The following is a 16,000-nucleotide window of genomic DNA, read 5'->3' on the forward strand; positions in this document are numbered from 1 at the left end:
ACATTCAGTGTTTCAACCTAAAGGAATATCATGATTTAGATTAAACTCACATTATACTTCCTAATCTGAAACCAAAAAATAATAATGTCAACATTATTAAATAACAAAATAATTCTGGCATATACCTCAATCTGTGGGTGTTAATATACATATTGTTAAAATTCCTATTCAATATGGTACAGTCAGTATTAAAGGATAGTATTCTCAATGAATATTAGGTTTGGGGCAGATATTTAATTAAATATGTTCTGAGATTGTGAGGTAATTTTTAAAAGTCCTGTTATTTAAGATGTAACTATGACTCCTGAAAACAGAGGTTTGTCTTGGCTAAGACAGCATGTACAGTTTCTTTAGAATTATGCAGCAGAGTAATCAATAAATTAAAGACACATATGTAGAGTGGAGCTTTCGCTATCATTCTTTCTACCCACCCTTGGACTTAGAGAATTTTGGGCTGGGTCCTTGGAGAAAATCAGACCCAGACATTTTTCCATAATTAGCTTTAATTCATTGCTGCTTCTATGGCTATAAGACTGATCTAAAGCTGGTCTTCAGTGAACACATTCTACTGGGAATTTCCAAACATTTATTGCCAGAATGCTTAAACCAGCTTCACAACAAAGTCAGTCCCCTAAGATCAACCTAGTCTAGACTCATTATGCTCCAGGGAAACCTAAGAACTCTGACATGTAGGAATGCACTAAAGTGACTTTAAAATACCTGTTCTGGCAATGATCCATATTCACATTTTTTAAAAAGAAAATGATGTTGCTCATATACAGTTCAAGTAGCCATACCCTATTGACAAGTAGAGACTATTCTCAATTGGGCATACAAAGAATATAGAAAGATAAAAATTAATATTACACTATGAATACAAAATATTTTAAATAAATATTTTAATTCTATTGTTGACATTTACAAGTAGAAAGCATACAGTATGTTACAAATATCAAAATGTGAAAAATATGAATGTTACATAAGTAACAAATATAAAAAAAGTATTTTCTTACCTTCCCTGAAAGTAAGAAAACTATTCAGCATAGGAAAATATCAGTATCAAAAACACAGTTTAAGTGTAAAAAAAGTTTTTACACAGTATTAAAAAAAAATGATCTACAAAATGACAGAAAGTAAGTGTTGAAATCTCATTTCATATAAATTATAAAAACTGGGTACTTAGAGTAAATGTTATCTGGTTGGAAAAGAAGTCCAATCATAGGCTTTCCTTAGGTCAATTCTTTAAAATATTAAAAGCATAGAAATTTTTTTTCAATAAATAACGTTTAAGAGTGTCCTAAGTGCTGCTGAGAACATCATTCGCATAGCAAGGTGGCAGTGTTCTGGGGACAACATGCAATCATTCTGTTTCTAATGGAAGCCTCATGAAAGTCAGGAGACCATAATCACTTGCTCAAGGATCCAGAAGTTTTAGACAATTCTATAAGAAAGCATTAAAGTGCTGAACAAAATGACTTAATTTTAGTACCCACTGTCATGTAAAACTTACTCAAATACTCAGACATTTCTGAGCAACATCAAATACGGAAACTATCATTCTGAAAAGTGTTAATATACTTAATCTTTCATTCCATGATAGAAGGGCTCCTGTCTACACTTTACAAGGATGGTTTAACATCAAGAATCTTGCAATGCAAAACATAATTATAATAATACAATGGAAACAATACACATACGCCACTGGGAAAGCACAAGTTCTTTTCTGCAATGGTAAAGGTATCAAATTTTAAAAATCACAAATCAAACACTGGTAAATAAGAAAATTTTCCAAATGCTGCATGCCACATAACTAGTTACAAAACACAATGCATGCAGGGAAATAAATTCAACCACACATGTTTAAATTAAGAGTTGTTGTGAGTCTGTTTCAGCAGCATTGTGGTTATTATTTTTAAAGTTTTCCCTCCACCACTAGTCCATACTGGCCTGTTTTTCAAATGTGACCCAACCTAGTCGGCAAGTTTACAATGGTTTGAGTATTTCTTGTTTTTGTATTTTTATAGTGCCAGTACATAAACTTCACACATACTGTTCTGCTTCCCCATCTTTGGGGACTGGCTTAGTTGTCCCAGCTTTGCCTTCTTCATTTGCTGCTGCTTTTTCTGGAAGAGATGCCAAATCTTTAAAAACATCTACATAATGGCCAAAGCCAGGGCCCCAGTTCAAAAGGTTGTCCCAGTTGAAAGTCCCTGCTTGCTGCCCTAGCTTCACGGGCAGTGTGTTGTCAGCAGCGCCTGGTGCCGCTGCCTGAGTGCCCACAGGTCCTCCCTCAGCCCTGCGGCCATGGTACCTTCGAGGCTTAAGTCTGGCTCCGTAATTATCTTCATCATCTGCATCAGATTCATTGACTTGAGATAATTTGGGCATCCTGGAAGTATATACCATTGGCTTCTCCCTGTCATATTCCATTTCTGAGCAAGTGAAAGATTCATGGGAGTCACTATCAGAAGAGGATTCTGGAGCTGGAATGCCATCGGCTGGATTCCTTGTTCTAGACAGTGGCCTTCTGCAGTCCTCCTCTGAAGAAGACCTCCCATGGTCTGCACTGCAGATACTTGGGTTTCTAGGGCGAGGTGTGTTGAGCCTCTCCACTTCCTCAATAGAGAGTCCAACTGGAGGAGAAGATTCCAGAGGAATCTGCCCAATTGGCTGCTTTAGGCGACTCCCTGGTCTAGAACCATGTGATGCCATGGCCTGAGGACTCTTGCTTCTCCTTCCCAGCCTTGTGGCATAGTTGAAAATGCCAGGTTGGCAGGTGTCACCATGCATTTCCAAAGTATTACCATCCCTTATGGGAAGATGCAATTCCCTTGCTGGGCTGTTTCTATAGAACGTAGAAGATTTGGAGAAAGGGGCTGGACTGTGTCGAGACAGAGGGTTGGGAGTTGGGCATGCTGAGTGGCTTAGGGAGCTGGTTCTCAAACCTTGACCATATGAAGGCTGGTAGGTCAAACTGCTTGCTCCTAAGGGCATGGGGGATTGCCTTGCAAAGCCTAGGGGACTGTGCCTCTGGATTGAAAATTTTGGTGTGTGGCTGCGGAACTGCTTGTAGTGTTGGATGATGTCAGCATCCGAAGGGGCGATGCTGCTGGCATTGTCAATGTCATAGTGCTCTATCTCCTGCTCTGGAGATGCCAAAGGGGCACTGGGGATGGTTTCTGAGTTGTGAGGAATATCAGTTTCATCATAGATAAGGTAGGGGTTTTCCCTTTCAATGATATCTGGTTTTGGGTTCCCTTCAGGCTGCTTCCTCACAGTCATGTCATCCCCGTAGGGAGGGATATTGTCGGGGTCATCAAAAGCAACATTCTCACTTCCCTTTTTCTTCTTCTCCTTCGGTTTCTTCTCCTCTTTGGGATTTTTGGCCTTCTTCCCCCTGCACTGGTTACACAGGATCAGGCTCAGGACCAGGAGGGCCAAGACGGTTGCGCAGCTGCCCACGATGGCAGGCACAGCCCACAAAGGCAGAGAGATCTCTTCAGGGACCTGACTCAGAACACAGACATGCCCCGCAGGACTTCCAGCTTTGCACACCTTCCCCTGAGGACAGAGGACGCCAAGACAGGCCACCACCATTTCACAGGTCCTTCCTGTGTGCGAGTCTGGGCAGCTACAGGTGAAGCCAGAGTGCAGGCCTGGCTCGCAGCTGCCACCATTCTGGCATGGGTGGGAGGCACAGTCCCCAGGAGGGACACACCTGTAGGCATACCACTGATTAATGCACAGCAAATCACCCCAGCAGGGGTTGCTGGCACAAATGTTCGGGCCACGGCAACCAATCTTCACCGAGGGATCTGTTTTTGAGATGGAGGCCAAGCTATGCCTCCCGCTGAAAGGAAGACTTTCTCCACCATACCACATAGAAGCAATGCAGCCATCAAAACCTGCTGGGAGAAAAAGCAGCAGTAAGGCTTTTTACAAAAAAAAAAAAAAAAAAAAGCTTATACTACACTGCTGACATCTTGTAAAGAGAAGCTCCACAATCACCTCATACGAATATAGAACCTCAGTCTCAGTCATCGTCCAGCTGAAAGGTAATTAAGCTGTGCATCTTATAACATACATTAGCAAGGGACGTAAGATTACCGTGACCAAACATGGGGCAGATTGCTTGAATCTCACTCATTCTGAAGATTTATGAATGACTTGGGCAGGATGAATTTTCTTTTACTTACTCATTTGTTTATTTATCAATTCCCTTCCTTCTTACATTCCATATACCAAAAATTGCATACATACAAATAAAATGTATGTTTTAAAACTTGTAAAGAACATGAAATAGGCCAATGATTTCAACTACTAAATCATGCATTCCCATTGAAGGTGATAATGCACCAAAGGTGTGGAACATAGGTTCTTGGGGAACAAAAGAATAAAACTTAGCTATTACAATGGTCTGTGGGCCTCGAAAGGGAAGATAAAAACATAACTCTGGTGTTAACATTTTATGACTTAGGGATGGCAAAGTTTAGACTATATTAAGTATCTCCTTAGGGGAATGATAAAGATAAAATACAAAGTTAAGAAACACTTCATTACACTTGAGTGTGCTAGCACTGCTGATATTTCTATCTCAGGGCCCAACAATCTATTTTGACTCTACCGAAAAAGCATAATTTCCATTGGCTTGTTTTCTTACAACATTCTATAATCAACATATACGAAAGACTTATGACCTGGACTTTAACTTTTATGCCTTAAATCTATTACTCTCACATGCATTTTTTCCTCTTATTGAATGCATCGTTCTACCATAGTGACATTCTCATTCTTGATATGTTTTACCATGTACTTTTGTGACATCTTTTCCTTTTGTTCCTATACTCCTGATTTCCTTCCTATTACTTTGTCTCCTTTTCTGACTTATTCTCCTCTACCTATAACCAGTAACTCTTAGGGTTTCTCAAGATGAGGTCCTAGGCTTTCTTTTCACTCTACACCCTCATGTTAGATGATCACATCCATGTCCAGTACTTAAGTTACCTGCTTGATACTGACCACTCTTAAATACATATTTCCAGCTAAAGTCTATTTCTGATTTCCAGCCCATCCATCCAAAGGATTTTCTCAAAGATGTTTCAAACCCAAAATGTCCCAAAACAAATCTAATATTTCTCAGAGATATGCTGCTTTCAGAGTTCTGCAGTTTCCTCTCTTGCTGACCTACTCTTCTTTGAGTTGAGAGGTAGAAACCTCCTTGAATTTTACCATAATCACCAACAGTTTGGTTGATTATAGTTCCCAGAGTACTTCTTGCTTATCCATTTCTTTCTGACTCCTCAGTCACCACACTAGTAGGAGGAGTTCACAAGACATCTTGCCCAGATCCCACCTCATTTCTATAGATCCACTCGTGCCCTCCTCCAATTCATTCTCCATGTTGTAGCCTGAATGATCTGTAATATTACTGCACATCTAACTTGCTCCTACTGTGATTCAAGTTTTCAATAACTTCTCATTGCTCTGTAAATAAGACCAAAACTGCAACATGGTCAGGAAGTTGCTTCATTCTCCAACTTCATCATTTACCTATGACATTAGCCCCCAGTGTGCTGTGTTCTATAACTTTGACAAACTATTTTAAAAAATTCCTATCAACATAAATTAGCCTTTCATACACTTCTATCCTCCTCATCACTCAGATTTATGTATAAATGTCAATTCCACAGCAAAATTCCCCTTCCTTTCTGTTTTTTCACTGTATTTTAGAATTCTACATTCTTCATTTGTATTATTTATCACACATTAGAATGATGCAGTTACTTGTGTAAGAATCTGATTAATGTTTGTCTCCATTAATGGACTATGAAGAGAGTGGCTGTGAATGAATAAATAAATGAACAAATGTATACAAAATGCTTGGTGGACAAGCAAAGCATCAACACACTATGGACTGAATTACAACCTTGGTAAGAACGATGCAAGCTGCTCGAGAAAGTGGTGGCTAATAGTTTATTACAAACTTTCTGAATATAGTTATGACATTCTTAGGATATTTATAATTGATATTATCAGACATCAAACTACTTTTTTAAGCATAAATTTTATTGAATGTAATTTTACTGTATATGAGATTCATGCTAAATGTATAGATTTTAGCTACTCATGCCACAAGAAAAAAACAATTACTTTTTGAAGAACAATTTTACTTCCCTTGTGACTCTACTTAACAGAAGCATTTACCTGTTTGGGCGTCTCGATGTGCTTGATAGGGTGGAATTCCTCCAAGTGATATAGTAAGCACATCAAGGCCACCGAAGTCCTGAGTAGGGTGGATAATATCTCTGTTATATATTCTGTCGACAGATAATACTGTGGCTGTTGCATTTTTCCCAATTAGAAAAGTGTGCCAGTGGCCGTCTGCAACATACACTTCAGGAATATTTCTCTCCACTTTCCCAGCGATTCCTGCATCAGATGTAAAATGTACTTTGCCATTCTTAATCTGTAAAACATATTATAAATAATATGCAATTAAAATATGGTATGCTTAAATCAAAATCATTAATAAACTAAACTTAAATTTTTGACCAATCTACAGCAGATGGAATAGCTAAAGAATCTGGTTGTATTAGAATGTACTTACACACCTTGTCTCTACAATTTTAGGCAACATACACTTTTATATGTAATAGTTTCAATGGTTTTCAAAGTATTCTTGTATGTATACCTAATTTCTCAAAACACAATGAATTATTTTCCAGAACACAATTGAAATAATAAAGGGGCAAATGCCCATTTTAAGACAACTAAATTATACCTTTTTAAATTATTTGTATTCCAATGACAACCTGCCATTGGAGTGTGTTATGCTGGTTCGTTTAGTAAAAGGCCCATAGTACTAAGAAATTGTGAAAATCACTTGCAAAAAGAAAAAGCAATGCTCAGCTAAAAAGGAAGCATAGATGAAAAATAAAGATGAAAATAATTGTTTTACCTCTCATCTTTTACACACAAATTTTAGGAAAAAATGATGCCTATTGTTTATATCATTTATTGAGATCAAAAACTATGATGAACAAAGAGTGAATTCTTAATGAGGTATCTGGGCAAGCCTTCACTTTGGCTGTCTTTCACAATTTATCTAAGGGATATTTGGTTTATTTTATTTTGTCCAGGAGAACATTGGGTAACAGGGTGCTCCCACTCCAGTTTCCAGCTACTGAGTTTCCAGTATCCTGAGCAGACCATTTTAGAAAATGAGATAATTTATGAGGCAAGATGAACATTTGGTTCAGGGAGCATATCCCGTTACCACTGCCAGACAAAGCTGGTGTGTTGGCAGGGGGATGCAGTGGCACTGTTCCTCAAATAACGGGAATGAAAAGATGGATCAGTTTATTTTATCACTCAGATCAAATGCTATTTCTACATGCAACAAACACATCTGGTAAAACTAAAATCAGTTCATTTGTACTTTACGGAAAAGATGTCTAACACATTTACATATGTTATTCATATAGTAATATTTTATTAAAGCAATTTTTCCAGATAATAATATATTTCAGAACCAAACTAAAAAAAACACAGAAAATTCTAGCTAAATGACAATAACATTTCATCAAATGGGCAACATCTCATGACACAGAGTAAAAACAGCAACCCTCTTTGGTTATAGCTAGAGTCCTTTTTGAAGAAAAAAAAAATAGGAAAAGCCTGCTCCCAGCTCTTTCTTCCTAATTGATTTCATCATGTCATCCTTTTATTCAATAAATTTTTGATGAAAGAGAACTTGGAATATACCACAAATTGGGGTGGATAAAAATATAAGTTCCCATTATAACATTCTTAATGTTTTCCTTCTCCCTGGCAGTACTATACTTAACACTTATATAATTCCTCACTTTTAAAACATCGTGCTAATCTTTGCTTCGTTTTATTTACTCCTAAACAGTCAATGATGAACCACAGGAGCTGAAAAATTATTATCGCCTAGTGACCCAAGAGCCACTGTAATGTCATAGCACAACAAATTACTTATTGTGGGGATACAGGTGTAAGCAAGCCTACTGTGCTGCCAGTTGTATAAAAGTATATCACATGCAATTATGTATAATACATAACACTTGATAATGATAATAAATGACTACATTAGTGGTTTATGCATTTACTACACTAAATTTTTTTAACATTATTTTAGAGGGTACTGCTTCTAATGATATAAAAAATAGTTGTAAACCAGCATCATCCAGGTCCTTTAGGTAGGATTCCAGAAGAAGGCATTGTTATCATAGGAGACGACAGTTCCATGTGTGTTATTGACCCTGAAGACCTTCCACTGGGACAAGATGTGGAGGTGGAAGACAGTGATATTGATGATACTGACCCTGTGTAGGCCGAGGCTAATGTGTATTTTGTGTGTGTGTGTTTCTTAGTTACTAATGCAAAAGTTTAAAAGTAAAAATAAAATGAAATAAAGTTTGAAATAGGAAAAAAACTTACAGAATAAGGGTATAAGGAAAGAAAATCTTTTTGTACAGCTGTACAATGTATTTGTGTTTTAATTGTTACTACAAAAGAGAAAAAAGTTAAAAAATTTAGAAGTTTATAAACTAAAAGAGTTACAGTAAGCTAATGTTAATTTATTACTGAAGAAAAATATTTTTGATAAATTTAGTGTAACCTAAGCGTACAGTGTTTATAAAGTCTGCAGAAGTGTATAATAATGTCTTAGGCCTTCACATTGACCCACCACTTGCTTAATGACTCACTGACTCAGCAACTTTCTGTCCTATAAGCTTCATTCACAATAACTGCCATTTGGGCAACACAAAAAACCTTATCCCTACAAAAAATACAAAAATTAGCCGGGCATGGTGGCACACGCCTGTAGTCCCATCTACTTGGGAGGTTGTGTTGGGAGGATAAATTGAGCCCAGGAGGTGGAAGCCGCAGTGAGCTGAGATCATGCCACTGTACTCCAGCCTGGGCAGCAGAGCAAGACCCTGTTGCCCAGGCCGTCCCCAATTCCCCACAAAAAAATCTTCTATGTAACCTTTTACTGTACTTTTTCTATGTTTGGATATGATTATATACACAAATACTTTCCACTGTGTTACAATTGCCTACAGTATTTAGTACAGTAAACATGCCATATAGGTTTGTAGCACAGGAGCAATAGACTATTCCATATAGCCTAGGTGTATAGTAGGCTGTACCATCTAGGTTTGAGTAAGTTCACTCTATGACGTTTGCACAAGAATGAAATCACCTAACAATGCATTTATTGAAATGTATTCCTGTCATTATGCAACTCATGGTGGCATTTATTTGTTCATTTATTTAACTTGTATCTATAGAGCTTTGAATTCCTTATTCCAATTATTCTGTACCACCTATGTTGCCCACTTAAACAAACAGACAAACACAAAACAAAAGAACTGATTTAGAGTAGAAATAAAGTCCATCACATTACTGTTATTACAGAACATCAAATATGGAGCTATAAGGTATACCATGAATGAAGAGAGATTTGTGAAATGAGTTAAATATTGGCCTACAAAGTTTTAAACAAGTATGCTTTCTTTTTGCTTTTCTCTCTGAAACTTTCTCTTCTTAATTTTTTTTCTGAATAAACCCAATCGATTCTACATATTCTTCTCTCTCCTTTCATTGCTACTGCTACCCATACCTGACACTGACACCCTGTCTCTCTTCTAACCACATGCAATCCCATGTACCCAACACCCTTGCTCATTTTTCACAAAATGTCCCCATCTTCTGTCTCTCTCTGTGTGTGTGTATGTGTGTAGAGAGAGAGGGAGACAGAATGATAGAAAAGACAATGAGAGAGAGAAAGAGAGAGAGAGAATGCAAACCATAAGAAAGAGTTAAAGGGTCAGAAAAGGAGCCAAAAAAAAAAAAAAAAAAAAAAAAAAGAAAGAAAAAAGAAACCCTGGCGTCTTGGTGACCAATAAGCTAACTGATAAGTAAAAGTCCATCCTAACTAGCTTCCTAGTCTGTATAAGCACTTGATATTCCTGTCATCCAAATAATTTGCCTGCTTACAACAGTCACTTTCTTTCAGTTTAGATATTCTTAATTCACTGCTGTTATTTTTTCTTACCTATTCTCTTTACCTACCAAGCCTCTTAATCTTTGAAAAGCTGCTTTCCAAAATTTTCATACAAAAGTATGCATTTTGGTCTGTATTATCCTTTTTTTTTTTTTTTTTATTAATTAGCACTTACTTTCCTTTCAGGAAAAAAAAAATTAAGTTATTGCTACCAATGTAACAAAATCTGGAGTTGTATGCTGCTGTCCTGTTGGAAATAGAATTTATGTTGACAAAAATGGATCCTGACATTGAGCTTTTTTCTTAGTGAAGAAAAAAATTTGTCTCTGATTTTTTTCAACCACATTGTATTTTGACTAAATTCCTTGGCTTAAAGTGTACGCTAGTACAGAAATATTTCATATGTCATTTAAATGGCACAAAGACGTGGAAGCAGCTTAACAGATAACACACAGACCTCAATGTCAAAGCCTCTCAAAACACATAAAATACGTTCCTTATAGAAGATGAAGACCTGTTTCTTTCTTTGCTTCTTTACTTTGTTTACTTCAAATACTATTTTCAATGAAAATTGTAAGTACCAGATAATAATATAATACAATGGCTTATGTGTTCTCTTTTACAGTTGTTTTATTAACTCTGGAACTGGGTCCTTTGTTTCATAGAGGTACAGTTAAAACCTGAAGATGTTCTCTTGTAGGAGATAAGGGTAGAGTGTCTGCCACTTGGCACTAATATCTGGGGCCACATAACTCTTTGTTGTGAAGTGCTGCTGTTTAGTAGCATTCCTGACCTCTACCGCTGGACGCCAGCAGTACTCTCTCACCTCCTAACTGTGACACTTGAAAAGATCTCCAGATATTGCCAAATGTCCCCTGGGGGTAAAATTTTTCCTAGTTGGAAATGACTAGGCTAGAGGAATTATCATTTGAGAAGGTAAGAAATATTGGCTTTCATGCTACTTATTAAATATATTTATATGCAATATAATCATGGTTGGCTTGCACAGAGAAACATTTTAAGGATGAAAGAGGCTGAAGTTTAGAAGTGAACATCTAGTTTTATTTTTAGTATTATATGTGAATTAAACCTAATAATTTTCTGAACATATTGCTCTTTTTCTTTGTGAACTATCCCTGAAGTAATTATCAAATATTGACTAATAGATGAAAATAATTCAAGAAATCTAGATTTGTAATCTTAAGAATTTACTAAAATTTATATAAAAAATTATCAGTAGAATGATACAAAGTAATATTAATGGAAGGCAGTCAATATAACTAAACTAAAGAAACTGTTGGTCTAGGAGATGATTTATTGGTGGGAAAGAAAGCAGAATATAGATTTAAAAATTCAGAAAGCTAAGAGCTGATGCAAAAATGGATACCTATTGAAATTATCCATCTGTATGTAAGTTTAGTATCTTATTTACAGATAAGAAAAAGCAAATTATGTAAAAGCCTAATGATAAATCAATCCATTGTTCTCATGAAGTATAATTTTTAAGATTATTTAAAAATTATTTGGAATGGTTAAGTAAAATTATAATAAATTCCAAATATACTTTACTTCACAGGGTTTATATAGATAGAGAATTGATTATATGCTCCAGAAATCATATAATTTCAAAATGTTTTTCTTTATTCTAATCCTGTCAATTGACATATACATATCAGTATTTGAAATAATTGTTGGAGAAAAATATTTTTGTATTTCAAAGACACATTACATTTTTGGTTTCCTTTGTTTAAAAGTAAGAAAAAAAGCGATATAAATTCTTACCAGAAAAATAGACTGCAACTCATTCTTTGTGTGCTGGCCTACCTGGCAGGGTTCTCTACTCTAAAGCACCACAAAAGTGTGTAGAAACCAAACCATTCAGATCTTTGTTACTCTGGCCAATGCCTGGGGAATAGTTAAGATAGATGACATTGGAATAGTGCCCAGTATTAGTCGGAACTCTAATGGGTTGTAAAGAAAAGGACAGAAATTATGGGAGGAGTGATTTAAACCACTACACGGCAGGCGGTCTAATCAAATGAAGTCACCATTAGCTTTTATCTCACCTTCACAGTAGTGTAATTGCTGCTTTCTTGGATATGGATTAAAATGCCATTCTCGCTTCTGGTCCTAAATTTTACCTCCAGACTGTTCACACCAAAAGGCTCCAACATGGCACCTCGTATGCTTTGCCTTAACAAATATTCCCGCTTCTCATTCTGACTCATGTGGTAGTCTAAGCGCCCTTTGCCTTCTAATGATAAGGCAGTGTCAGGAGTAAGAGCTGAAAGCCAAAGGAAAAAAGGGAAAATGAATGTATTCATTTGGCATTTCTTGGAGAGTTTTCTATAGTGACAAAAAATATAAAAAGGACAATGAAAATATTAAGTTTTGGGAATTACTGTCTCCCAACTCTACTCTTTAAAAAATAGACATTTATGAATTATTATATAGTTGGTTTCAAATGTTTAAATCCATTTCAGCAGCATGAAATGTAAAATACTTTATGCCAGTCATTAACCATTTGGGAAATATTTACTAAATTATTTGTCACATTATATAAATCATGAATATCTAAAGACATAGCCACTTGTTGGAAATATGTACCTGAAAAATTTGTTTGTAATCATTTTCACTGTGTTTCCAAAATATATGTTTGCATGATTAAAATGATTTGTAATCTTTAGTCTCTAGTACGCTATGAATTTGGACAAAGAAGTGTACAATCAAATATTTGCATCTGTAACTAACTTTATTTTCAGTAATCATCACATATAATTTATCATCACGTATAATCAGTGTGTATATTATAATTTATCATAATCTGAAAAAAATCCACACTCCAGAAATATGGAAGTTTAAGTTATAGAAACAAATAATATAGCTAAAGAAATAATATGAAGAAAATGAGCTCAAATGTATTTCAGTCCTGAAAAATACACTTTAAAACGTTACATTTTATAGTATGTGAGTTATATCATGATTTAAGAAAAAGCGCCTCAGGCATTTATCTAGCCAATGACTCGGATATAATTTCAAATATAATTAGGCTCCTACTTATTAAATATTTATTACATTAAAAATCATGTGACAATATGTTTTCTATGTTTTCAATATCTCTAATATAATTACACACAATTACACTTTCTGCTAAGACCTTTTAGATTTATTATATCCTCAATTTTATTATGTATTTCTATTCATTTTCATAATATTATTGAATCAAATGACTTCTTAAATGTAGTCAGATATCTGCAACGGATTTAAGTAGTAACCACTTGTTTGAAAATGAAGAATTTTAAGAAAAGAGGAGCCATTATGGTTAGTTAGTGAAATGTGCAGCCCAAAATTACAGAGCACCAATTTCTAATGATGATGTGAACGTCATTAATGTCTAAATAATAACATTAGGGCTTAAAAGACAACTGACGAAAGGATTTTAAAAAGCAATATCCAAAACTAATTCTACCACTTGTACACTGAAATGAAAGTATCAACATTAATTTTAACATATGATGCCTTTGTATGATGTTTTGAGCTCAGTGTTGAGTGATATATTATGTATACCTTTTTATGCACAAAAATTGACCAGAAAAATATCCCCCAAATGCAGATAATATGAAAAAAAAGCCAAAATATAACCTTTGATCTTTTAGATTGCCTAGCATTCTTACAGATAAAACAAACAAAAATAAGTGAATAAAATACTTTTAAAATGGAAGCTAGAAATTTAGTAAATAATTCTTTAAAAGGATATCATTCTTCTTCAGGTTACAAAAATATTTTTAAATGTCACTGTATTTTACCAATTATTGCCCATTTAATATTTTTAATATTTAGAATGAAAGCATAATTTTTAATCCAGTTACATACTTGGGTGCATATATTTTACTTTTCACAGTTATTATAATTTCCAGGGGAAGATGGAAGACCTTACATACATTTTTCACAGTATTTCCCAGTGAGTCCCTCTTTGCAATGACACTGCTGCCATGACCAGTAATCCATACATGTGCCACCGTGTTGGCATGGGCTGCGAGTACAAGCGCCTTCCAGTCTAGGGCATCTAAAATAAATCATAATGAGAACCATAAATCACATAAAAGATGAGGAGAAGTTTGCTTAAACTCGATAAAATTTGTATTAACTTATTTAATTTCAAGCACTCCATTATTTGAAGCTCAAGTTACAGCTACATTTGGAGAAACTAATCAAACTAGAAGTTTTCCTAAAAAACATAGTCTGCCTCACACTAAAGAAGATTCAAGAAAAATTGTGTCTTACATAATAATGAGAAAGATGTGACAATTTCTTCTTTAAATTAATTCTTACTTGAATAAAATATCTTGGTCAAATAAACACTTTGGTTAATACATATTATCCAGGGACCACATATTTTTTGACACCTGTCTAACAGGCTACTCATGCAACTAATGTTTATTGAATGCCTACCATACGTCAAGTACTGTTCTAATCATGGAAGTAAAGTAATGAAAAAAAATAACCGTGCACTCAGGAAGTACTTATTTTTTTCTTGTGGAAGAGGCAGAAAATAAAGAAAAAAATAGCTACCAAGAAAATCAAGGTGAGAAAGGGTATAGTGAGTTTGCAGGTTTGCTGAATCTTTAGATTAGGCAATGAATTAATCTTAACCTTTAAGATTAATTCTTAAGACCTAAATAAAATAAGGGAATGAAGTATATCTGGTAGAATATCATTTCAACTAGAGGAAACAGCCAGTGAGAAAGCCCTGAAGTGAAAGCGTACTGCCATGTTTGAGAAACACTGAGGTCCAACATGGTTGGAGCTCAGGGACAAGAAGAAGAAGAGTAGTTAGATATGGTCAGGAAATTAAGGGAGATGGCAGATCACAAAAATGTTGTCAGTCAGTGTCAGGATTTTGGCTTTGAAGCTGGGTTAGATGGGAAGCTATTGAAGCACTTTTAGCCAAAAAGTGAAAAAGTTAACTGACTTGTGTTTTAAAAACCATTCTAGGCCGGGTGCAGTGGCTCACGCCTGTAATCCCAGCACTTTGGGAGGCCGAGGCCAGTGGATCACGAGGTCAGGAATTCAAGACCAGCCTGGTCAACATGATGAAACTCCCGTCTCTACTAAAAATACAAATATTTGTCATGCGTGGTGGCAGGCACCTGTAATCCCAGCTACTTGGGAGGCTGAGGCAGATAATTGCTTGAACCCGGGAGGCGGAGGTTGCAGTGAGCCGAGATCCCGCCATTGCACTCCAGCCTGGGCGACAGAGCAAGACTCCGTCTCAAAAAGCAAACAAACAAACAGAAAGGTCATTCTGGACATAAGGTCTAACAGAAAGAGAGGAGTTAAAGGTAAGTCCAAAAGTTTTGTTTCAGTAGCTTTTGACCTAAAAAGATGTTCACAAAATATCTCTAAATGAAAAAAAAAAAAAAAAAAAAAAAATGATATTTAAAAACGTGTGTGAACATGGAGAGAGATACAAAAGGATGCACACCAAAGTATTAACAATGGTGGCAATCTCAATCCTTTGTTTTTCTGCACTGTTTGATTAATAATAATAATGAACCAATGTGACTTTGTAACAAAACAGTAACAACATGTAGGAAAAGAAAGGCAAATGGCAAATGTTATTAAAATATTTAAGTTACAAACATTAGAAAGTATTCCTAGCTTTGCCAGTAATAGTTTTATTTCTAGTAATCTCATCCAAAAAATAATGTGAGCAAAGATTTTTGTGAAAATGTGTTAATCACAGGGTAATTGGTATATTACTAAAATTGGAAACAACTAAAGTGTAAAGCAATAGTTAAAACATAGCACATTCACATTATGGGATACTAAGCAGTCACAATCATGACAATAACCTAGGAGTACTTGTCTCTGGGTGGTTAGATTATAGGTTAATTTTATTTTCTTCCTTGTATTTTTTTCAGAATTTTTCCAACCTTAATAATGAACAAAAGTAATTTTAAA

The 16,000-nt window shown here is 35.4% G+C and overlaps 1 protein-coding gene across 3 annotated transcripts in view; it reads right to left on the minus strand.

The window, feature by feature from the left end:
• Positions 1-882: 882 nt before the first annotated feature.
• Positions 883-16,000, minus strand: part of FAT4 (FAT atypical cadherin 4) — a 186,916-nt gene continuing 171,798 nt past the window's right edge. For 2 of the 3 annotated variants that reach the window (XM_023217612.3, XM_023217610.3), the window contains exons 15-18: positions 13,978-14,102; positions 12,103-12,320; positions 6,205-6,466; positions 883-3,908 (exon numbers count right to left, since the gene is read on the minus strand). In XM_023217612.3, the coding sequence (XP_023073380.2) occupies positions 2,041-3,908; positions 6,205-6,466; positions 12,103-12,320; positions 13,978-14,102 (2,473 nt within the window). In that variant the 3' untranslated portion in view covers positions 883-2,040. The remainder of the gene's footprint in view (positions 3,909-6,204; positions 6,467-12,102; positions 12,321-13,977; positions 14,103-16,000) is intronic. The other variant, XM_023217611.3, reaches the window with a different exon arrangement.

This window comes from Piliocolobus tephrosceles, chromosome 3 (genome assembly GCF_002776525.5).
Source record: "Piliocolobus tephrosceles isolate RC106 chromosome 3, ASM277652v3, whole genome shotgun sequence".
Taxonomy (NCBI): domain Eukaryota; kingdom Metazoa; phylum Chordata; class Mammalia; order Primates; family Cercopithecidae; genus Piliocolobus; species Piliocolobus tephrosceles.